Here is a 25,755-nt window from a genome sequence, read left to right as displayed (position 1 = left end):
CTGGAAAATAAACAGAAATATGGCTAATAGTAAATTAGTTAAGTGTATGGTCAAAGTGGATTAAGAAAAAAAATGAAAAAAAGAAAATGTAAGAAATAAGTACCACACTTTTGGAACTAAAATGTGATACTGCATTGAGGAAGAACAAACATGGTAAAATAATATTTTACATGATCAACAGTCATCATAACAACAGCTAAATTTGGTAACTTGCATAATAAGACTGTAAACAGTGATCTGTCGGCTAACAATGGTGCTGAAAATGGTGAGAAAGCAGAAAAGGAAGAGGGGTCTGGCTGTGTCCTATTTATAAGAAGCAGGAACAAATCATTTAACTCATTGCATCCCGGATAGTCACAAATACCAAATTTATAAATCCAAAATGCCTCTCGACGAAGTAGCGAATTGTTTAGATCCCTCCCACCATGACTCTGGGCAAGTATTTCCAAAACCATGTATTTCAACTCAGACAAAGATAGACTTAACCTCTGTAAAATTTCTGGAAACAGAATGTTTTAAATTTTTGGCCTGCATGTTCATTTTATGTTCTGACACGTATCCTTACTTTCAAAACGTTTTTCCAGCAAAACAAAGGACACAGGCATAAAAGAAGATATACATCACCACTGGTATTGCAGTCCGCTCTGTAATTTAAAGTAATACAGGTATTCGGCTTAGCAGTGGCCAGTTTTTGAAAACAGAAAAGTTTTTGCTTTCTGATGTAAGGTGGTTCTAGGGGTATTAAACAAAAAGTCACAGATGTTGCAATTGCGAATAAAAACAAACATATGGGTTTTTAAAAGATGGATGGAGTTCCAAGATATTTCAGTGTCTGAGAATGGAACATTTTATAGCATTGACATATTTAGAGTATGCTAATGGACAAACTATATGATATTTAAAATGATTACAATCAGACAGTTTGAAAATGTAAATTTGTGACTTACATTATTTTAGTTATGACTTTCCAATGTGCAACTGAAAACAGTGTGATAAATGAAAATTGCCTGACTATTGCATTAAAGGTTTTGGTAAAGAAAGGATAAAAATGTGACTGATGTTGTTGGTCCAGTTCACCATTTATATTGACATTCCATATTTCTGCTTTGCCACAATATCCAGCCAAGTTCTGAATCCTGTTAATGTTGTAAAGATAGAGAAAACTGCTTTCAAATTGTGTGATGTTCTGGTCACTAATATACACAACAGCCACATGAATCATTTCATTTACTTTTTATTAAAACTGATAATTTTATAGAATTCCAACATAAATCAAGTACAGTGCAACTTGATGACATACAAAAATATTTTGATATTCTAATCTGTACATTGAGATTAGTAACAGCCAAATATAATAGTAATAACCACCCAGTGAGAATGTTTTAGAGCAGCAAAAGTATAACAGACATATTTCTTATTTTCTTTGAAGTTAAGTTACAACAAAGTGACAAAATGTTACTTTGCCACCCAAACAAGTAAATAGTAAATATTCAGTGTCCATATATAGTATAATGCATAAATATGCATTGTCCTGCAGAGGTCATTTAATTATTTAACCTAACATGAATATTCTGTATTAACCTATATTATATTAAAACCCCAAGGCACAAAGAGAGTTTTTCTATTTAATCAGTGTTCTCAATATATAAGGAAACATTTGCATTACTATTTAGATTTAAAATGAAAGAAAAAAAAAAAAGATTATCTAAAATAAAATCAATAATAAAAAATAATCACACTTATGCTAAAAACTGTCTTTGGAAATCTGTATTTTCCATTGCTTCTTCTAAAAGATTTAACTTAAATCCTGTGGGGATTTTTTTTAACAGGCCCAAGACATTTGGTTCTTAAGGTCTTGCTTATGTTAAGTGGTCCAGTAAAAGGATATGATCGTGTGGTTCACTGCCTGTGCCTACGTCGGGTCCTGAAGGATTTCCCGAGGACTTAAATAAGTATCCATTAGATAAATGTAATACTGGGCCATGAAGAGCTAAAGTCAAAATTAGTGATTTGGCAGCTGAACTGATTCATGTTTAACATTTTCTTTGACATGGAGATCACAGATACAGATAACAATGTTTGTTATATTTCAGTACAGACGTGATATTCAGTGGACAGTTTTAACATATGAATCATGACAGTGCGGTTTTCTTCACATTTTTCTTACTTAATATTTTAGATTAACTCAAAGGATTTTAAATGAACTGGATTTCAGAAAAAAAAAGTATTTCAAAATACTGTTTATTGATAGAGTTATTAAAACTCCTATAAAGGAGCACAGCTGGACATTTGATCAAATACAATTAATACTGTTAAAAGAATCAGTAGTAGATTTTAAAGAGATGCTGAAGCTACAAGAGTAATTAGAAGGAAAAAAGTAATATATCGCATATCCTGAGTAAGTGTGTAATTTTCATTTTAAACTTGTAATCTTGACTTTCATTTTTCATTTAAGGCTTAACATCATTCAAATGGCTTCAGCTTTTCACAGTTTGGTCTACCAACACAACTGTTTTATCTTTGATGGCCAGTGGAGACCAGTTTGTAGAGAGTTAGTTAGTTTCTTGGTTTACATTCCACATGATGAGTTTATAGCCTTAGATAGGAAATGTAATCGTGTGGTTAAGAACCTGGACTTAACAAGAAAAGGTCACTGGTTCAGTCTTCAATCTTCAAATTGACTTGTGGTGTCTCAGTAAACCTGACAGTCTTCTAACTTTACAGAAGCAATGTCCCTCCCCCCCTTTTTATTCATAAAACAATACAAAAAAAATGTAGACATTTACTGAAATATAGTTATATACATGTTTTAAATCCACTTTATAAGATATTTTTAGTGCAGGTTGCTGTAAAAAGTCAGACTTTTCAAAAGGGACCTCCTGTACCTATTAGGGGAGTAAACTGTTTTGAGATATGGTGTAAACATTAGGGAGTTTAGTAGTATGATGTTGCTACTTAAACTCTGTAGCTTCATAGCTTCATAGTTCACAGCCTGGTCTCTCTCTGCCTGTTACACATGTACTTTTTATCAGTATTTTTTATTTTCCTCCCATATCCAGTAGCTGTATGAAATGAGTAGCCCTGTGATAGACTCATCCATGGCAAGCCATGTGTCCAGTGTAACTGGGAAAGACACTGGCCTCCACGGCTCAGTATTAGAACACCAGGGTTTGTAAAATGAATTAAGTGCATTTGTAGACATCCTAAAAATAAGGTAATCTTAAAGAAATGATCTGGAAGGATATTCGAAAATTAACTGCAGGAATTTCAAACAAAAACAGAATGTATTAGCAGACATCTTTCAATAAATTCCATTCAATTCAAGGCAAGGGGTAAACAAATTTAATAAATCTTAAAATGTGTGATGCCTTTTATGTAAAATCTCTGAATGATAATTTGGAATGGCAAGCCCGAAGATGTAATAATAATGCTATCCACAGCCCAGTATGCTTTAGGTTTTAATAACAAATGTTATTTAAATAAAGTATAATGCTTTTTTAACACTATACTTAAATGAAAAACAGGATATAACATCTCATGATAAAAAGATAATTTACATTTAATCTTATAAATGATAAGTGTAAAATATGAAGCAAATATGTTAGTTTCTATCTTAGGCTTAAGGATATTCAACAAAACATTGATACTCATACATATTCACACTATATTAGTATATGTAGTGCAGATGAACAGCATTGAAAACATGCTATATTTACAGCTGAACACAGCAAAAAAATTCAAGTGTGTATTAAGTAGATACCTTTTAAATAAATGTGCCTATTTGTGGGCAATCCAATTGTAATTCTTATTGAAATATATTGATCACACACCAGCATGTTGTAATACAAATAAACTGTTAAAAACTTCCTGCAGACATTAAAGGTTAGACTAAAAGGGACATTACAGTAATATAATGAGGACAATACAGCAAATATTTTTTAAACAATATTGTCAAAGCAATTCTAAAAAGTGGAGGTCCCAGTAAACACACGAATGATGGTTCCAAGGCCTATACCTAGTTTGAAGACTGCTGGTTTATGTGACAGTAATTACTATTTGGGAAACTAGCACCTGATTTTCAGTATCTGAAATGTTAATTGGTAAAATACACTAAGTAGATACTGATACTATCATATATCAACTAAAAGCATCCATTGAAAAACACCAATGTGAAAACATAACCCAGCAATTAAGCAAACAGCAAATATGGCTTATAATTCAGAAGATGTTAAATCACAGTCACATTTAATTAACATTATACAGTATATACAGTGCATCCGGAAAGTATTCACAGCGCATCAATTTTTTCCACATTTTCTTATGTTACAGCCTTATTCCAAAATGGATTCAATTCATTTTTTCCCTCAGAATTCTACAAACAACACCCCATAATGACAATGTGAAAAAAGTTTACTTGAGGTTTTTGCAAATTTATAAAAAATTTAAAAATTGAGAAAGCACATGTACATAAGTATTCACAGCCTTTGCCATGAAGCTCAAAATTGAGCTCAGGTGCATCCTGTTTCCCCTGATCATCCTTGAGATGTTTCTGCAGCTTAGTTGGAGTCCACCTGTGGTAAATTCAGTTGATTGGACATGATTTGGAGCGGCACACACCTGTCTATATAAGGCCCCACAGTTGACACTTCATGTCAGAGCACAAACCAAGCATGAAGTCAAAGGAATTGTCTGTAGACCTCCGAGACAGGATTGTCTCGTGGCACAAATCTGGGGAAGGTTACAGAAAAATTTCTGCTGCTTTGAAGGTCCCAATGATCACAGTGGCCTCCATCATCCATAAGTGGAAGAAGTTCAAAACCACCAGGACTCTTCCTAGAGCTGGCCGGCCATCTAAACTGGGCGATCAGGTGAGAAGGGCCTTAGTCAGGGAGGTGACCAAGAACCCGATGGTCACTCTGTCAGAGCTCCAGAGGACCTCTGTGGAGAGAGGAGAACCTTCCAGAAGGACAACCATCTCTGCAGCAATCCACCAATCAGGCCTGTATGGTAGAGTGGCCAGACGGAAGCCACTCCTTAGTAAAAGGCACATGGCAGCCCACCTGGAGTTTGCCAAAAGGCACTTGAAGGACTTTCAGACCATAAGAAACAAAATTTTCTGGTCTGATGAGACAAAGATTGAACTCTTTGGTGTGAATGCCAGGCGTCACGTTTGGAGGAAACCCGGCACTGCTCATCACCAGGCCAATACCATCCCTACAGTGAAGCATGGTGGTGGCAGCATCATGCTGTGGGGATGTTTTTCAGTGGCAGCAACTGGGAGACTAGTCAGGATTAAGGGAAAGATGACTGCAGCAATGTACAGAGACATCCTGGATGAAAATCTGCTCCAGAGCGCTCTTGACCTCAGACTGGGGCGACAGTTCATCTTTTAGTAGGACAACAAACCTGAGCACACTGCCAAGATATCAAAGGAGTGGCTTCAGGATAACTCTGTGAATGTCCTTGAGTGGCCCAGCCAGAGCCCAGACTTGAATCCGATTGAACATCTCTGGAGAGATCTTAAAATGGCTGTGCACCGACACTTCCCATCCAACCTGATGGAGCTTGAGAGGTGCTGCAAAGCGGAATGGCCGAAACTGGCCAAGGATAGGTGTGCCAAGCTTGTGGCATCATATTCAAAAAGACTTGAGGCTGTAATTGCTGCCAAAGGTGCATCGACAAAGTATTGAGCAAAGGCTGTGAATACTTATGTACATGTGATTTGTCAGTTTTTTTATTTTTAATAAATTTGCAAAAACCTCAAGTAAACTTTTTTCACGTTGTCATTATGGGGTGTTGTGTGTAGAATTCTAAGGGAAAAATGAATTTAATCCATTTTGGAATAAGGCTGTAACATAACAAAATATGGAAAAAGTGATGCGCTGTGAATACTTTCCGGATGCACTGTACATAAATGCTTAATGCTTAAAACAGGTAAAATTCTCTTGAGGGAAACAAAATATAGTAAATGTATTCATGCCTATCATAAGGATTTTTTATACTGTATGTTCATGGCAGATTGTATGTCTGTATCACACTTGGTGTGCATGTTTTTAACCTCCAGACATTTAAATTTACAGGACTGTTGGCAGTTTAAAGGTATGAACATTTCTCACACCTTGAAAGTTTAATCATATTTATAACCTTTTTTCATTTAATGTATAAAAATGCACAGTTTAAGGTTTTTAAATAGCTGTTGCAAAATGTATTATTTTTATTATTATTATTATTATTATTATTACTGCTGAAAGAATTTATCAAATGTGTTGTGTAATCAGTCACATAATAAAAACATAACAACCTAAATATAAATGGATTCATTCAGAAAGATGACATCATGAAATATAGAGAGTAAGCAAGAGAGAGGTTTCTAATATCAAAGGGATGTTAGTCAGACCAACTCAAAGTACTACTAAAGCTGAAATTTTACAAGGTAATCATTTTCTGAATTCAATATTATTTAAAAGTATCTTTTAAAAAGTGGTTTAACAGCAAATAACTGACATTTTTTAATTCAAAATTAAATTGTCTATGAACTGCACTATATTTCAGTAGTTTATTCATATGAAGAGTTTATAAAACCTTTTATTAAATAACCTTAAAAATTGATCAATTTATGATGAATGACTCACATTTTAAAATGAACATGCAAGTACATAGTCATAACGTATGGCCAATGAATGGTCATTGATTTTGCTTCAAAGATTTGATCCTTCAAATACAGTTTGTTCTGTGTTGTTAGGACTTGATGAAATTACAACCTAAATTTTTTTAATGTATGCACAAACATGTTTTGCATGCATATGATAAATAGGGAAATTCAATTATTTAGTTACTAAAAACAAGAAATAATGATCTAGCTTAAAATCTATATAGCTATATGGTGGAAGAAACATTATACAGTTTGTACAATATATTTTAAGAATTGGACTTAGCCTTTTTTGCTAACTGCAGTGATTTAGTAGAAGACTTCTCTCTGATCAAAACACATTTTCTGTTTCCATGGATATTTCTATCTGATTTGTTTAGATGATCAGCAAGCAGTTGCTAGTCAGGTATAAATAATGTATACCATATAAAGTGTTTAGGCCATGTTTATAAAGAGTTTTCATTTTCTGCAAACAAGTGGCCTTCACTTTAATATATCTGTTTTTAGAGAGAACTAGTACTAGGGTGTTGTAGCGTGTTAGCCATTATGAATGTAGAGAAAAACCAAGCAAAATGACACCTTTTATTGGCTAACTAAAAAGATTACAATATGCAAGTTTTTGAGGCAACTCAGGCCCCTTCTTCAGGCAAGATGTACATACATACTCTAGGACAAGAAAAACACGGGGAACTCCAGTTTCTGTATTACATCTTGCCTGAAGAAGGGGCCTGAGTTGCCTCAAAAACTTGCATATTGTAATCTTTTTAGTTAGCCAATAAAAGGTGTCATTTTTCTTGGCTTTTCTCTACATTCATAATGGCTAATACAGTACAACACCCTAGTACTACAGACATACAAGACTCCGAAATGTACCACTACTACATGGAATTGAAGACCCGGTGGAAGAAACTGGCACACATGGACAGCGGCATCTTCTTATTATTGTTTCTTGTCCTAGAGTGTGTATATAAACACAGGGAACTCCAGTTTCTGTATTACATCTTGCCTGAAGAAGGGGCCTGAGTTGCCTCGAAAGCTTGCATATTGTAATCTTTTTAGTTGGCCAATAAAAGGTGTCATTTTGCTTGTCTTTTCTCTAGAGAGAACTATAGCAATTTATATATAAACAGATGCAGACCAATTCATTTAGCAGTCTTTAGGTCAAATATTTTTCATGTTTTTAAAAACTGCCATCCTATATACAGTATATAGAGTAGAGTACAACTTCATTTCCGGCTTGAGTTGGTTGTTTCTTGTCAAACATTACATTAAGATTACATATACAGTATACTGTATGGAATAAAATAACTCCTTGGACTTTGCTTTAGAAATATAGATCCTATACATTAGAACCTCAGCATAAACAAGAAGGGAGATAAACTTGGCAAATGAAGCTTCACATAATGAAATAAGGAATCTTGTAGTCAGACGACTGTATTTCACAACATTGGCGTCAGCTAGAAAAACAAAACAAAATAAATTGCATTCAGTCTTCACAATAAGTAGTTTATTTTCTGACAAAACATGTTCACTGCTTAATTTCCCAGATGTATTTGATTGTTGTCTATCTCAGTGGTTTACAACAAACATTTTCATAGCAAAAATCAGTGTATGTGGAGAAAGTATTAAACATCACACCTTTTCAACATAGGTATCTACGGGAAAAAAAACCTGATAATAATCTTATAAATAATCTTGATTGTATACTCTCGCATTCAGCTGCCTTTTCAATGTTCAAAACTGTTTAAATACTTAAAATTAATGCATACTTAATATATAGCAAACATTAAAAATGTATGATGGTGATTGCTCTTAAAAAAATCGAAACAAATATTTAAATCATTGCTAGATTACAATGGAATATCAAGTTGGGAAAGTGCTATATAAATAAAATGTATTATTATTATTATTATTAAGTTACCAACTATCTCATGATAGTTTTAAGGATGTTGGTATATTCCCCATATTTGAGTGGCCAGAGGAACAGCCAATAAGCAAAATATTCACAGCTAACAGGATCTCATAATACTGTACAATTAAGGAGATGAACATAGCAAAGCTTTAAAGATGAACTAAGTAATCTGTCCAGAATAAAGACCAGACGCTTTCTGCATGAGCATTGAAGTGATATTGTAGTAATAAATGTAATATGAATAGCCCTGATGAAGAATTTGCATGATAGGGATGTCCTAGAAGTGAGATGTATGCATCTCTATGATTGATGAAAATGTATAAGAACTCAATTTGTAATTTTTCCAGGAATACCAGAATGTTGATTAGGACATGTCAACATGCAGAGGAATAATTATAGTTTTCCTTTTTCAGGCTGTAATGTCTCCAACTACATTGCTGAGAAAAGCTTCATTAACTAATAGCTACTATGTGGAATAAAGAACAGACTTTCAAAGTAGTTCAAGTAGAATTTGAAAGTGTTTTGCTCAATAAATAGTTTCAATTGCATATGTGAGCATACACCCCAATAAGATTTTGCAGACAATAAAGTTAAACCATCATACAGATGTTCAACAAAGAATCACCAGCTGTAAATGATTTAGAGTTTGTTTCTGAATTCACTGTGGATTTTCCTTCTCAAACAGTAAAATAACACAGTCATAATCTTTTATTCAGATGCCTGTTTCAGACTTATCTTATTACTAAAAGCAGCTTGAACAGCAGGCTCAGTGTATATAAAGTTACACATGTATTTATCCTGATTTTATTCTAAGTAGTGTTATACGTATAAATTAAGCACATGGGCAGGGGCTGTAGCAATCCTGTACAATCACTTGGTGAAGGCTGGATGGCCAAAATTGATGTGTGTGCATTGGGCAATTGATATTGAGGCTAGAGTCAGAAGACTTCTTCAGCACAGGTTTGATAATGGAGGTTTTGAAGCACTTGAAGATGACCGTCTGCTGCGGAAAAATGTTAAAGTAAAGATATCCGTCAGTAGGTTCGCACATCCCCAGAGAACTCAGGCATGTATTTTGACTGGTCCAGTAGCTTTGCATTAGATTACATTCAGGAAAGTTCTTCTCACATCAGCTGTGGATGTGATGGACTTTAATACATCAATCCGTGTATCAAAATTACTTAGAACATTTGGAAGGAAGGCATCACTATTGTAAACAGTAAAGAACACCAATTGCTTTTTTAGGTTTTACTTCCAGCTGGATTTAAATGGCCAGAATGCTGACAGCATTAAAATATCATGGTAGGTAAAAAGGATGGCATTTTACTTTTAGACATTGCTAAAGCAACTCTGTCTGCTAGGAAAGTATTTTGTCCATCCAGCTCAATGGCCATTTCAGGAATGTTATGTAGCCACATTTCAGTGAAGATAAAAATGAAGCAATCTCTCATCTCTCACTGTTGAAGTCTGAGGGGATTCAGGTTGTTGTCCAGTGAACAAACATTTGACAGAGGTATAGAAAGAACAGCTGACCTGTATCGATTTTTTATCTAGCCTTATGTGTACACCAGCTTGTTTATGTTGTTTCTGTTTTTGTTCACATCTTTTACAGCAGTGGTGGCCAATCTTTCTTAGCATAGCCAATTAATGGAAAGCTGTGTTTTCGACTGCCTTTACTTTGTGGAATGACAAGATTACGCAACTGCTCCCTTAATGCTGGGGTAATATTTTCTGCTGAGCACTATTCACAAATATACCACAGTATACAATAATAGTAGGTTTTCTGAATAATATACAATTTGTAATCCAGGTAACAGAAAACATTTAACACACTTTGCACTACATTTTTCTGACTTTGGGCAACTGTTGTATCTTTCACCATTTTCTTGCGCGTGGGCTGATGTCACCCAAAATTTCTAAGCTTACAGTGCTTACAGATAGTCCATTTGTGTACAAGCATAGGAGTTCTTCAATTTCTCTCGCTGTACAGAAACTACTTCTGGGGCATCTTTATAATCCAGATGCTGCCTATTTTTTTGGCCACCTGCAGTTATAGCTGTGCAAAATTTGTGACTTGGGATGGACTGTGGTGTTATTCCAAGACAAAACAACAATAATGCTCAGTTGGTACGATGTGGCGGCCAGAGGTTGCAATGTGTGAGGGAATGCATTCAGCACAATTTAAGATGGCATCACACCATCATCTACATCCAAGTTACTGAATTGTATACAAAACATTTCATGCATTATATTTTAGAAATTTTTTATGGAGTCTGTACTCTGTGATTTTTTTTTTACTTACATATTGAGCATTTCTGATAATTTATTTTGCTTCTCTGGCTTTTCCCCCCTTAACTTTGTTAATGGTTTTCAATCTTTTTCCCAGTCTCCTGATTGCCAATTTTGTCCAGTCATTTTAATTCGGTAAAATACTTATGAACAGAAAAATATGGCTAAGTTGCAGAAAAAAAAATCTTATTCTCAGATAAGATTAACTTTTTAACTAAATCATTATACTCAATCAGGTAATAGGTTTGTCATATTTCTGAAAACTACCAATGAAATATGTTTTAAAATGTAAATCATTTTTTTACATGAAGAAAAATGGAGTAAGTGCAAATATTGCAGGAATTCTAAAAAAAGTATTCAAAAACCAGGAAAATGACACTTACAGCTTGTTTTGTTTTATCTTCATAGCAGGCCAAACTATACTTCTTCAAGAAATGCTATAGGTGCTAAACCTCGCCTTCCATTAACCTACAAAACAAATTTCATATTGAAAATATATAAATTTACACAATAACAGTAGTATTGTTTTTTTTCCATTGTTTCCATTGATACAATATGTAGAAGGGAATGACTAAAAAATATCCAAATGATTAAAGCTAAAAGTGAGACAAGGAAGACAGTGACAAAGACAATGCATTAGTTATACTCTTTGTAAACTGTACATTTTCCTAATTGTTACAACCTTTCAGTTGAGCTTGTTGTTGGCATAATCTCGGCTCAAATTACCAATAAACCTCTATATGAACAAATTTCCAAGAGCAAAGTATAATTTTTTAAGAATCCATGGCAGTGTCTTTTCCTGAAAATTGTATTTTTTCTTTGGAATTTCCAATTATAAGTAGATTTAACTTTTCTACTTATTCCTAGACACTTTAACACTCAGCTTGAGTGTCTATGGACTATATACTGTATTTAGCAAGTGTAAAAGCTGACATGGTTGTATTGTAATGGTTTCCTTATGATGAGTGGCAAATAGAAATATGTACAGTGTAACAAAGGGAATGGTGTGTAGCAAATTTTTAAAGTGAATGCCTTTGGACACGAGCTATTATTCGGTTTCTAAGCTGATGTCTGCTTGCAATGACCAAGCTTGGGCCTGAGTAAAAATCAATCTAGCCTGTGCAGAGCTCTTTCTGTGCTGACATATTGATTTGTTAGAATTGAACTCTCCTAATATTAGTCTTTCTGTTCAGACAAACTGTGTAAATAAGCAAATAAAGTCCTGTTAGCTAAAATTCTTGAACAGAAGTTTGGCTTGCTAAATGTTGTAAAAAATCAAAATGCTCATTGTAAACTCATTCAGAAAAACAGAATTCAGACACAAGAAGTATCATTAAAAACAGAGTTCAGTAATAAACTCAAAGTACACTTAATTAAATAAAAGTCCTTCATTAAGTAAATTGAATTATCTGGCATTATTATATCAACCCATGAAAAACTAAAATCTATATCTTGTTTTGTCTTCCCAAATAATCTTTAAAAGAGACTTCCAAATGTTCATCATGCACCTTAATGACAAACGTCTTAGTCTAAAATATTTTCCTTAATAAACTATGTAGAAATATAATAAACCAGCAAATGTAATTAAAGTAATGCAAAAGTTTAGAAGCCTTCTCTTACTTAGGACATCTGAGGCTGCTATACTTATGTTAAATAATGGAACACTTTTAACTGGCAGAAACTACAAGGTTCAAGGAAGCCAAAACAAATTGCAAGCAGGTGATTAAAATTCAGCTTGTGGCTGGCAAGTCATTTATACAGCATGCGTGCACCACATTCACAGCCAAGTTAGTGCAAACTCACAAAGGAACATTTGTTCTACAAAGGAAGGGTCATTCAATGTATAATTACTGGTCTCAACATAAAAAGAGAGGAAAGGCATCCAAGATTGCAAAAAATCTGAATTCTGACAGATTTCACCATGGAAAAAGAGTGGACAGTAATATATACAGTTTAACCAAATCATTAGTGACATCATCTGAAATCATTTTGCCATATGAAACAAATATTTTCATTCACAACTCTAAAATTATTCACCAAACATTTTGAAATGTTTTTTTTCACCAACATCTCAGAAAGAATCTCCAAGAAAAAGAAAAATAAGGTGATATTAAAAATGAGAAGCTACTTGATTTTATGAGGTGTCTTGAAAAACACATCTGCCAGCTAAAAATATGAATACTAAAAATGTGATTATTTATGGTAGCAGTAATACATTTTTATGTTTTTGTAGTCCTTTTATCCTACCTAACACATTCTGTATGTCTTTAAGATATAGTTTTACATTTTTCGGTATTTTGTGAATGTAACTTGCTTCACCCAAAAACCATGTCCTTTCTCTCACCTCTGTTACCCACTTCTAGGCCATGTACATCTAATGCTCACTGTTTGGACCTTTATGAGACTGGAGATTGAGATTTCTGCTCTATAGCTCTGCCTTTTCAGGCACTCATTTAAAACACAAGAATACATCCCCTCCCCCAGCACACACACCCTCATTCTCGTGCACTCTTGCGTTCCAGTCCCATTTGTCTCACTTTGTCAGATCATCCATAATTCAGCAGTTGCGGACCTACCTCTGCTTCACAGAAGCCATCTTTTCTGGGCTGTCCAAATACCCAGACAATGTCCCCTTCATTAAAGGCCAACTCCCGACTAGGGTGAATATTAGGACTGTCCTGTAGCGGACTATACTTATAAATGGCAACAAACTGAAAAAAAAAAATAATAATAATAAAATAGCATGAAGGAGAACAGTAGTAGATTAGATGACATGTGTTATTGTGCTTGCTGAGTAGTACATTTGGAACTGTGCATATAAATGTAAATATAGTGGCAGTCATGAAGTGAAACTTCTCTGGACTCTGCACTTGTATCTTATAGTGGAACCATGTTGTAAGATTTGTGAGTTTGGTTCTTAGTTTATTACCACAGTTATATTGGAGCCTGCATGTCCAGTGAATTTTCAAGCACTTGAAGTGCAAATATCATTTAGTTAAGTGGGGTGAAAATTAAAAAAATTATATTACAACTTTACCCTTACTATGAATATTAATTAAACACTCTGTATCATACATCAGTTAAATTACATATATTGATTAAAATGACAGTCAGTTAACTGATCCTAAGATGGCCGGATAAACACAAAATAATCAAAGTCAAGCATGCTACAGATATTTGTTTTAACAACCTAGTTAATGAAATTAGTAGTTTAATGTTTTGCATGTAATGATACTTTAGGGGTCACTCACATTTTACACCTCCATATATATATACAGAAACATTTTCACAGCTAATTAATACTGGCTCAGAGACCTAGCTGCTTTGCACAGTAAGTGTGATGCAGGTACTCCGGCTTCTAGAGTGTGATAGCATGATGATGTCTATGGGGCTCAAGGCTTGAGTGCACTGGAAGGGCAGGTCCTGAATTTAGATGTGGATACATTCATTCTTAATCCCAGAATGAGGGTCACTGCACTTTCAAAGGTGGAAGCCCTGCTTGACTCCCTACAATATAATACATACAGGTATACACTTGGCGTTTCAGATGGTGTTGCTGATAATAGCTAAGCTAAGACAGCTGAAGAGGTGTCCGGGGTGCATGTTTTACAGTTATGATTTGAGCTGTGGATTGAAGGAAAGGCTGATGTTGCTATATTAAATTAAAAAGGGTGTAAATGACCATTTTGCAACAAACAGCAATAAATGACAAAAAGAAAACTACCTATAAATGAAAGTTTGAGAAGAACTAAAAAGCTAGAAGGAAATTTGTAAGGTGACAAATTTTAAAATCCTGATGCTGTTGGACTGTTGTGGCTACAGGTATTTGTTCCAACAAATTTCTTAATTAGGTACCAATCCTTGTTGTTAATTAAACATCTCGTTAAAGAGATGAGGTTTCTCCAGTGTTTTCTTCTGTGGAGCCTTTGATTCTCCTTAAAATTCAGGAAGATGTCTGGTGCTGACAAAACTTTCAGTTCACATAAAAGTACTGAGTTTTAATTTTTTTTTATTCACTTTACCTTGCTTGTCAAAGAATTTGAATCAGTTTTTTGTTAACCTTTTGAAAAGCACACACAATGTGGTGCAAATCAGTAACTGTTACTTTAGTATACTTTTCACCTCATTAGTGCTTATCATTAAATGTGGCTGTTTTAATAAAATATTTTAAAAAAGCATTACAACTGTGGGAGTGGCGGGAATGCTCCTCCTCTTCTCTTCTATCCTTGACTTTGTAATGGTTTGTTGATATAACCATAAAATGAAAATAGACATGAGCAGCCTCTGACATTTGCCCTGTCTAGGTTTGGTGCTGGCCCTTTGCCTGTTATTACCAGGATAATTTCCCTGACCTGAAATATAAATATATACTTACACATTCATATAAATACACAGTTTGCTTGCCATAACCCCAACCTCCCCAGGGCGTGCTAAGTGCCAGCCACTTTGCGTCTCTGCCTCTCACGTTGTGAAGAGGGGGGCTAAATGCACGCTAAGGAGATGCGGCTGCTCCTCCGAAACCTTCTCTTAAACGGTGATACAGTGGGAAACAAATCCATTTTTTTTTCTATGCTCAATCAGCTGGCCGGCTGCTGCTGATGCTTGTGCCATGCTGCGTGATCTGCAAGTAGTGCTGCACTTCGAACATTTAAACGCCTGTACAGCAGCTGTTCTCTTTGTCTCACGGCTGCTCCATTCATATTTTGGTGTTTAGACTTTCAGGGATGTTAAAAAATGTTTAAAGCTGAACTATTAGGAGAAACGACAGTAAAACCAAATAGGTTTTATTTTTTTAATATACCGTAATCCCCTTAAACACGCACTCTTGCTATACGGTTCATAAAGCTTTTCTATGCCATTCAAAATATTTGTTCCTGTTTGTGCAGTCACTCTGGGAAAAGGTGCCACAAACATAAAATGTATTATTATTGCAGTTATTATTAACATCCTGTGAGTGACTTGAAACCTTTCTCATTCACATGGCACATTCCATGGATGTGGCCCTTCAGACTGGGGAACAGGTGGTAGTCACACAGAGACCAGACTGGAGGATGTGGCATCTCATTTCACCCCCATGCATTGTTAGTGGGCACACTGCCTTAAAAAAGAAGGCAGCTGGGTAACATTTTTCCTTACCAACTTTTTCTGACTAACTGCTGTAAATGGCACAGTAAATCAGTATAAATTTTAACAATTATACTTTTCAGACATATAAACAATACAGACTACACCTTAAAATTAAAAATATTATCCAGCTTCATGACTAAGGCACAAGTGCATATACGAGTGATTATAATTTTTTTTAGGCTGCGAAATTAAAAGAACAGTTTCTCTGGAAGCAAATCTCAATGACCAGATTACTTTTTTGCTTGTACTTCACAACCACTACATTGAGCTGACATATCATTGTACCCTCCAAACTGAAAAAAGCAGGTCCCGTAAATGGATTGATAAAAATAATGTCTTGATATTACTAAAATGTTCAGCATTTTCTGTTTTTATATAGTCCATCAAAATGGGATATTAAACACAGAACAGAAAAAAGTTCTTATAGTGCTATTCACAATTATCAAGAATCTCAGTGTTACCAAGACAATTTGTGCCTCTTTATGAAGACTCAGGTATGCTTTTCATATATCACTAAAGAGTTTTTCTCTTCTTTCAAATTTCAAGCATCTCTTAGACATGAGAAGTATTTCTATTTCATCTGGGTTCCAGAGGTTTAATTCATTTTAAACAAATGTAGACTAAAGTTTTTTTTTTCTCTTCAATCCTCTGATGCTGGTTGGCTTTAGCTTGTTGTGTATTTATATGCCCTGTTTAGAGCCAGCACACTCACTTTATGTCTTTATCAGTTTTCATACGGCTTAGTTTACTTGACAAGTCCAAATTGACCCCCGTGGCATTTTGCAAGTGGGCAGTCTGATAGATTGGCATCCTTTCTGGTGCTGGTCCATGCCTTGCTCCCAATGTTACTATTATAGGCTCTAACCCGGCAAATACAACCTTGAATTATATTAAGCACATTTATTAATGGTATATAACAGGCAGCACAGTGACACAATGGCATTGCTGCTGTATTGTCAGTAAGGAGAGAGGGGTTCTCATGTTCTCCCCATGCTTATACAGGTTTCTCTCAGATGCTCCAGTTGCCTCCCATAATTCAAACACATGCAGGTGAGGTAAACTGGTATTGCTAAACTGGTGCCCTGTCAAGCTGTTGTTCTCACCTTATGCCCCATGATTGCTGGGATGGTCTCCAGCTGCCCCTTGACCCTGCTCTGGATAAGTGGGTTTGGAGGTTGAATGGATGGATGTTTTGTTTACTTATATTATTACTGTTAAGAGTCTTAGGAAGCCTAATCTGAAATAAATGTACTTGCATACTTCATTTTGTTATTTTTATTTTGCTTTTGTGTCCTTTTGTGAATATGGTGCTATCAATGTGTAAATAAGAAAGTTCTTATAAAATAAAAAAAAAAGCTATCACATAAATTAACATCAATAAAACTAACCTAGGTTCAAATCCCTTCCCTGTTCACTCTGTGCAGAGTTTGCCCATTCTCTCTGTGTCTGTTTTTTTTTTCTGGGTACTCTCCTTGTCAGTTCATTGATGCTTGCAAATTGCTCTGATGTGAGGATGTATTGCCTCTTGTCCTCCCTTTTTGTTCCCATTCAATCATCAAATGGCAATAGCTGGTTCAAAAAGAGGTCCACTTCTGTTTTTTGTACCAGTGGAAACAGAATAGGTTTTTATCTATTACAGTTTAAATATTTGTTAGATTGGCTTCAAAATGAGCAATTTAGAAGACTATGGAATTGTAACTGGCTTCAGTCTTCAAGGAAGCTTCCTTTTTAGACTTAAGACGGTGGGCATTTCTGGGTGGGGAAGCATTTGAATTTGAACTGCAATAACAGCCGACATGTGCCATGAGCTTGTGCAGCAGTGACCTATATTCATACCATTAGCAATATCCCATCCTCCACTGTTTTCCTTAAGGAAAAGCAAATGACTTTTAGTTGTTTAGTACTGTATGGTATGTATGTTACTATGACAACTATCATGTGGGGAAAGTTTCAGGGCTTTTTTCTGTCTGTCAAATGCAAGTCTGTGCGTAGGCTGAAAGCTGGCTCTTGAAATCATTTTTGTGGGTTGGAAGTAGACTAGAATAAACATTAGCACAGACATAACGCCAGTAAGGGCACTCTGAGGGAGAATTGCTATGAGGAGGCCATTTCGATTCAGTTCATTCATTGTCTGAACAGTCAGGTTCACAACGGACGACAGCTTCTTGGTTACAAGGTAGGTCTTGGATGGATTCTCAGTCCAGTGAACAACAACAACATTTATTTATATAGCACATTTACATACAAATGATGTAGCTCAAAGTGCACAATGAATGCACAAACACTCATAACAGGCCAATTTAGATTTTTTTTCTTACACACCACACTGACTGTTCAACAGGCTCAAAGCCTTGTACACATTTAGATATTTTCTGACAACTCACTTATTCAAATTTAGGGCTATGGAAAAAGTGATTACAAATGGAGGAAATTAAATTTCAGGTAGACTATAAACATTCAGCATAACTAAAACCTAATTAGAAAAACTAACAGACTAGTTAATTAAGAACAAATGACATACCCCTGTGAACCAGTGGACATTTTCAATTCATTGCATTTAAAAGGCAGGAGTTATGACATGTTCTTACTGTCTTATTTCTTTTATTTCCATGATGTACTGCAATATCCTTGACTGGCATACTGAAGGTGATTTTTCTAGTTAGATTGAAAGAATTCTCCATTCTCAGCCTTATTGTGGCACATGTATTGTCCATTTAGGCTTCGATTTCTCCCCTAGCGTGTTCCTATTCTGCTGTTGGAGAGCACCTGCTTTCCACTTAACGCATGCTCATATGGGCTTCACTTCCAACATGGGGTGGAGTAAATGAAAGCATGGTATCCGTGCCTCTTTTTGTAAGTTCAATATTGTTTACCTCTTTGTGTTTACTGCATTAAACATCTCTTTAAGCCTTTTGATTAACTGATTTCGTAATGCTGGAGAGATAAGAGAGAAGTCGGAAAAAGTTAATAAAACAAAAGGCCCTACTCACTCCCTCAGATGCCAGTATGTACAGCACTTGATTGGTACACTGTCACCGGTGAGGGAGGAAGCAGCAATTCTTACAATATACGAAAAGATTAACAAACTAGGAAACAAATTGTTCTATTAACAGAAGGCTCCATCCAGACTACAGTCACAAAACTCTCTACAGTCTTCATTTGTACAGAGCGTTTATGAAATCTGGCAGTCAGTATAGAATTGTTCAGCTGTCACCAAATCCATGTGTGGTCTGAAAGCCATAACATATATAATTGACCCAATAGACTTTGTACAATTAAACACTGATGATATATTATAACTGTCCTTCTCAAAACTGCCACATATGTACAGTTTATTAAAATAAAATGTGTCTACCTTAGCAGACTTACCTGCTGGCACCTGCCATGCTTCTGATGTCTAGCTGTTTGGGTGATTGTTTGTGATGAGTTCCATTTTGTTAACTGGCTGATGCTGTCAAAGTGACCATGAACTTTCTGAGCCACCAGGCCATTGGCACCAACTGTCTGAATGCTTATGTCACATGGCTGTGACAGGTCTAGATTTTCCAACACTACCTGATAAAATGTTGAACATCAGTTTAGTCAAATTCATAATTTTGCATTTAACTCTTTTGTAGCACTTTATAATCATTTCCAAAACAGGGGCCTTTGCTAGTAGTTGACATCGTAAAGCATACAGTAACATACAATTTAAATTTACCTGATTCCCTACAACATTACTCTTTTCTTTGTGATACTTAAAAACTGAAAAAGATATTCCTATGGTTTTCATTTTACATTAAAACAGCTTGATCCAAGATTTATAGAAAATAGGTCAAAATGGGAAATCCCTGGCATATTAAGAAGTCTTAAGATAGGGGGTGTGCCTGACCTACTAAGATACAAAAATATCCACGGCTTTAGTGTAAACCAATATGGAGTTCTGTCAAATAAATGACATGTGAAAGGTTTGTGAAACTGCTTTTTTGAAGTCTAATTGTTATTTGTATAATTCTGCTTTACCTGATATCACTGAATTGGAATAAGCAGGTTTGAAGATTTAAAAGAAATGCTGATGCAGCTGCTTTTTCAATAAAAGATTTTAAATTATTAAGTCAGTTAGTTTCATCTTATACTCCTGTGATGAACACGTTAGTGAGTTAAAAATAAACTGAATTGAACTGATACGTTAGGCTAATTGTCTCTAAGGTTGCCAAGTCTAAGTAGGCATATGGCAGGTTGTGTATCTGTATGAAAATGTGCCCTATAATAAACTGGCATCCAGTCTAGGGTGGGTCCCAGCCTTATGTGCTGTGCTGTGGGGTATAGGCTCTGAAGCAGCTTCTTACAATTGTATAACAGAGCAGATGGGCACAGATAATGCATAGATGAACGGATGGAGACCAGCTGTTCTAAAACCATTTCCCCACATTCTCACCTATTTTTCCCCTAATTACAGAACAATAACAACCATGATATTCTTACCTTGTTACATGCTGAGCTCATTACTGATTTGTAGAATTCTCCATTGACATATATCTGCAAATTGTAACAGAAATTTCAATATTATATCTGTTTAACAAAACAACTTTGAAAGTGAACGTAAGTACAGACAAATTCTTTATTGCATGTTTCAGGACTAGTAACAGTACAGTAATACAATACAGCCTTTACACAATGAATATGACAACATAGGTTAGTAGGTTAATCAGTATATAGGAAATGCTGCCAGTTTACCCATGCTGCAGTCTGCTAGTTGGCAGTTTCATAAAGAGAGGCAAATATTGTAGTACAACACTGTGTATACAGCTAAAAAAGAGACAATACAGTTGTTCTTTTGCATCACAATTTGTTGTTCGTAAATGTCGTAATGTAGCTTTATATAATCACACTCATATGTCTGGCAGACAAGTTCAGGTCTTGCCTAATGGTAATCCCACCCAGAGTCGTCATTTCTGTTTTTTTAATTACAGTGGTGAATGTGTCAGGATTTCAACTGGAGGAGCAGAGGTATGATTTGAATTTGTGCAATTGTGATCTAAAGTAAAAATCCTAAATCACAAAGACACAAATGTATATGTGATTGTAAACTGAAAAGGGTAAAGTCTCTGACTATTGTATGGGAAAGAATTGCTATTTATTAAAGATTAAACATATATGAAAAGAAGTGGGTGACCATCTTGAGCTTGAATTTTAAGCCCTAATAGAGTCCAACATACAGTATCACAAAATGTAAAGACCATTAGGTAGCAGGAGCCATGACACTGAGTAAGAGATCATAACAGGCTTTCTAAGTAATGCTGAGGTTTCTTTCTATAAATATGTTGAACATAACAGTTATGACGGGCTACCACAGCCATTACCCGGCAGGGACACCAGCTGGATGGAAGGACTGAGGGAGAGAGCATCTGCTGAGTGGCTGTGGCACCACAGATTCCCACAGGGCATGCTGATATTTGGAGTTTGGTGCAGCCCAGTTGGGTTCTGTGGGGGCCGCCAATGGGAGATGCAGAGCCTTAACATGAACTTCCATCACACAGTTTATTGGACTTACAGTATACCACAGCTTCTATTGCTTTTTCTAATTCTTCTGGGCTTAGGGGCCTTTATTATAATGAAATATATTAAGTAGAGCTGAGTCAATTTCAGCACAGTAGGGCAATGTCATTGAGGGCGTTCATTCACAAGAGACAATAGTTGATTTTCCTTTTTGAAAGAAGAGATTGCAAGTATGTCACTGACATGACATTAATTTAATACAGAAGTGCAATGCGGGCTAGTTGAGAATCAGCTGTGGATAGCCGTGACTGCAGGAAATGAAACAGCTTAACCCTTACAGCCAAATTAAATCAATGACGACCAACCTCCCCCCGCATCTTCTCTGAATTGTAATAAAAATAATTAAAGATGACAAGGCTGAAAAATAATGTAATTAAAAAGGGAAGCAAAGCATAAAAACAGTGGAGTGGTGAAGAGAAAAGCTGAATATTCTATATACCATTAATATTACAGAGTTGATTTGAAAGCAGTATTAGTGCTTTTTGAGTTTCTCCCATTATCAGTAAAAATAAAAAACCTCATTTTATATCTGAAACAAAAAAAACTTGTTGAACTAAGCGGGTTCAGAGAGTGAATGAATTAACAATCCTTTCTACAATAAACACCACACACCTCAAGAAGCTTTTAAAGCTCACAGCTATAACATAGTTGCATTTTAAACCATAAGCACATTAACTGACTTGCTCAGGGTAACACTGTGGGTCACATGTAGAGACTGGACCAGCAACCTTGGGTTTTAAATCCTTATACCTTTGCCTTTTGAAAATAGTGGATAGGTAAGATTTTGGAGAAACCAAACTGAGTACATGATGTAAATAACAAGTTTCTTAATTCTAAAGAAAAATGGTCAGAAGTCAAAAGAAAAATCCTGATGCCATATTGAGTGCATACTCAAGGAGAAATTGATATTTTTTTAAGGAAAGGTTCCCCCAAATTTCAAAATATCTTAATATTTTATTTCTTTTGAAAAATGATGTCTACATATCAGAGGAAAACTCTGCTACACTATTTGGGAGACAATGATCAAAATACAATTCGCTTGTAGATGCCCATGCTGAAAATAATTTTAAATGTTTCCACAAGTGAAATGTTCTTTCAGAGTTAGACATTATAAACTCAGGATAAAACTAGCAATTACTGGTGGTACAAAGCAAATTATCTCATCATTTATGTCTGTTAGAAAATATAGTTATGGTTTCAAGGTGGCATCTCTGAGCTGACAGCTGTGATGCCTCTGTAAAAAAGATTATGGCAAGTAAATATGTATTGATGATGAGCTGATCAACTACTGAAGATTAAAAAAAAATGCAATAATGACAAATATATTAGATTTAATAATTGTCCTAAAGGGATAACATATGGTCATGACATGCTTCAAACTATGCAAGAAAATCAGTAAATACCAAAGAAAAAGTTTGAGAAGGATAATTTGTTTGGCAAAGTAGAATAAAATCAAAGCACCATGTAATAGAAAAGTACTGCCGATACTCCCATATGCTTGTTGAAATATTGTTAGTTAACTTCCCCCAGTCCCAAAAAATACATTACGAAAAAGCCATGTAGACTCACAAAAGGCTGCATGTTGTCAGTTAGGTAATTTTAGCCATCAGCCTTTATGTAAAACCTTTTTCTACACTGTAATCCACAATAAGATTAATCAGGCTTAAAAGTATATGCCTTTCACTTTGTTTTCATCACACTTACTCATACATTGTTTTTCTGGTGCTTCATTGAACTGACTGACAGTTAAAAGTCACAACAAAATGTGCCTCACTATAGTTGAGTCCAAGCACCCTATAATAAGCCATTGCATGTCACTGCATTAAGTTTAGGATCTTTAAAAATGATCACGTTCTGTTCATCTGGTTTATTGCAAAATGCTCAGACCAACTGAAATAAGATGAATTTTCCTGTTCAACTATAGCATATCTATTGAAACTATGTTATCAATATCTTAACAAAAAAATGTGAACTCTTCAGTGTCAATATCCATGTAAAACTATGTTTACTCAAAATGCTTTAAATTCTCATAGTTGCATTTTTTGGGCAGAAAAAACAGAGCAACAATAAGAAACACCACCTTGATTTTAATTTTGTCAGTGTTGTGTTTTTGTAATTCTCACAGAAGCTGATAAGGTGGCTACTTTCTTTGTCGTGTTGAGGAGAAGCTCAGTATACAGTACTATCAGATTACAGGCCATTGAACAGATTTATGGGAGGTTCAGCAAGCTACATCCACAATGAACAAGGGCTCTCTTCTCATTTAATGAATAGTTAGAAAATTTACAATTAAGAGCTTTTTAAAATGTATTAATGTGAACTTGTATTAGACCAATGTCTCCCATTCAAAAACAATCATGACCCGTCTATAAAAGAGAAAAAAAGAATCTAAAAGTTTAATAAGTGCTTTTCTTCTGAAACTCTGCAATTTTGTAAATGGGAAAAATGCATTTTTACAATTTTAGATTCATATTCTGCTAACATTAAATCCTTTTGTATAAAATTAAATCCTATACTGTATGTGTATTTCAGATGCCCTACCAATGTGGTATCATTCATTCAACAACATGCACCCAAGAAATTTCTACCAAGGAGTATTCATATCTTCATACAGTAATACAGTATTGCTCTATATATACATACAGAGAGGAGAGGAAAGTGATGGCCACAACAAAAACAAACCCAGCATAACAGCCAGTTATAAACTCCAACTAATCCTTATTTCAAAGGATATACATTTATTTGTTTTAAACAGTATTCTGTGGAACAGAATGCAGTAGAAAGATCATCGAACACAAAAGCACAAACTAAAAGTACAACATGCAACCTGTACTGATAACACATAGAGAATATTCACTATGATGGATCAGGGCCATTTCTATTCTTTTATATCTAATCAGTGTGCCTGTTTTGACCCATAGGCACTCAAGCAGTCACTTTGCTTGCTATGTCAATATGATCAAATTGCAGTAATAATAAATGAATATAACTTACCCTGTAGCCATAAACAAAGGTGCCATTACTACAGCCAAGAACATCCAAAGTTGGTGCCTCCCAGCCAATAAGCATGCTGTCTTTTCCGATACTTCTGATAACATGAACAGATGAGACTGGAGCAGGGGGCTCTAAAACAACAATAAAGATTTATTGTTAACCATTATGAAGTCAAAACAGCAAATTACACATACTGGGATGGTACCGGTTACAAGGATATCACACTTTCTGGTAAATGGAAAACAGTATTGCAAGCATTGTCAGTACTGTATGGTTGGGCATGCTGTCCAATGGCAATACTGTAACCCCTATGTGCTAAAAATCACAAAAAGCACCAACACTTTTGGTTATTACTTTTTTTTTTTCAGGTTTCATAACATTAAACATCAAAGGTTTAAGGTGCACTTTTAAATGTATAATAACCTACAACAAAAAATTAAAAACAGTTCAATTTATATTTGTGCAGCACACCTTCATAATTTCTTAGAGTTCTACACAATATTAGTCCATCCATTCATATCTAAACCAACTTAATTCAGTTCATATTACCAGGGAGCCAGAGCACTGAGCCTGTCCTGAAGTGGTGCATCTCATTGCCAGGCCAAATAATACTTGGCAGTTTATCTAACATGTATGTGAGCACTTAATGAGAAACCCATACAGCTATGGCGCGATCATGCAAACTGCATTCAAATCCAGGCCTGGAGTTGTCAAGTAGTAGCAACAAACAGTGCTACCCGACATCCCCTAATTACATTTAGTATATTTAAAAGTAAACACGCTGCAGTGTATGCACAAAATACACAGGTTTATTTCTTTGTTAAAACTGGTAAAAATTTGTAAATGTAAATAGCATAGGACTAAGCTAAGGCTAACTGACAGTGGAGGAGACAAACAGAGTAACTGGTCCTAAGCCTCTCTGGCCCACTGTTATTTCAAAATAATTAAGAAATTGTGCTTGAAATTGTATAGCTTTATAATTTTTTTCTAAATGCTTTAAAATGTGTAAGCCTAGAACATACGGGATAAAATATTATGTGTAAACAAATAGTTAATCTTTGGGCTAGTTTTCATGGGGTATTCAAATTAAATATAAAGAAACAGCACAGAACAGCATAATAAATCCTGAAATTAGCTTCCTTTAACATAACTACTGAATTAAAAACTATAAAAAATCATGTATTCTAAACAACAATGACCATTCAGTGCTGATTTTCTATTAGTTTTCTGCTATGAATAAAAATGG

General features: G+C 35.1%; 1 protein-coding gene across 1 annotated transcript in view; it reads right to left on the bottom strand.

The window, feature by feature from the left end:
* Positions 1-7,669: 7,669 nt before the first annotated feature.
* The window catches only part of LOC120528619, a 39,137-nt gene continuing 21,051 nt past the window's right edge, over positions 7,670-25,755 (bottom strand). The window contains exons 8-13 of the mRNA XM_039752794.1: positions 24,510-24,640; positions 20,442-20,495; positions 19,347-19,532; positions 13,427-13,561; positions 11,234-11,318; positions 7,670-8,106 (exon numbers count right to left, since the gene is read on the bottom strand). Of these exons, the coding sequence (XP_039608728.1) occupies positions 11,268-11,318; positions 13,427-13,561; positions 19,347-19,532; positions 20,442-20,495; positions 24,510-24,640 (557 nt within the window). The 3' untranslated portion in view covers positions 7,670-8,106; positions 11,234-11,267. The remainder of the gene's footprint in view (positions 8,107-11,233; positions 11,319-13,426; positions 13,562-19,346; positions 19,533-20,441; positions 20,496-24,509; positions 24,641-25,755) is intronic.

The sequence above is a fragment of the Polypterus senegalus genome, chromosome 4 (assembly GCF_016835505.1).
Source record: "Polypterus senegalus isolate Bchr_013 chromosome 4, ASM1683550v1, whole genome shotgun sequence".
NCBI classification, from domain to species: Eukaryota; Metazoa; Chordata; class Cladistia; order Polypteriformes; family Polypteridae; genus Polypterus; species Polypterus senegalus.
This window is presented reverse-complemented; position numbering and strand designations above follow the sequence as displayed.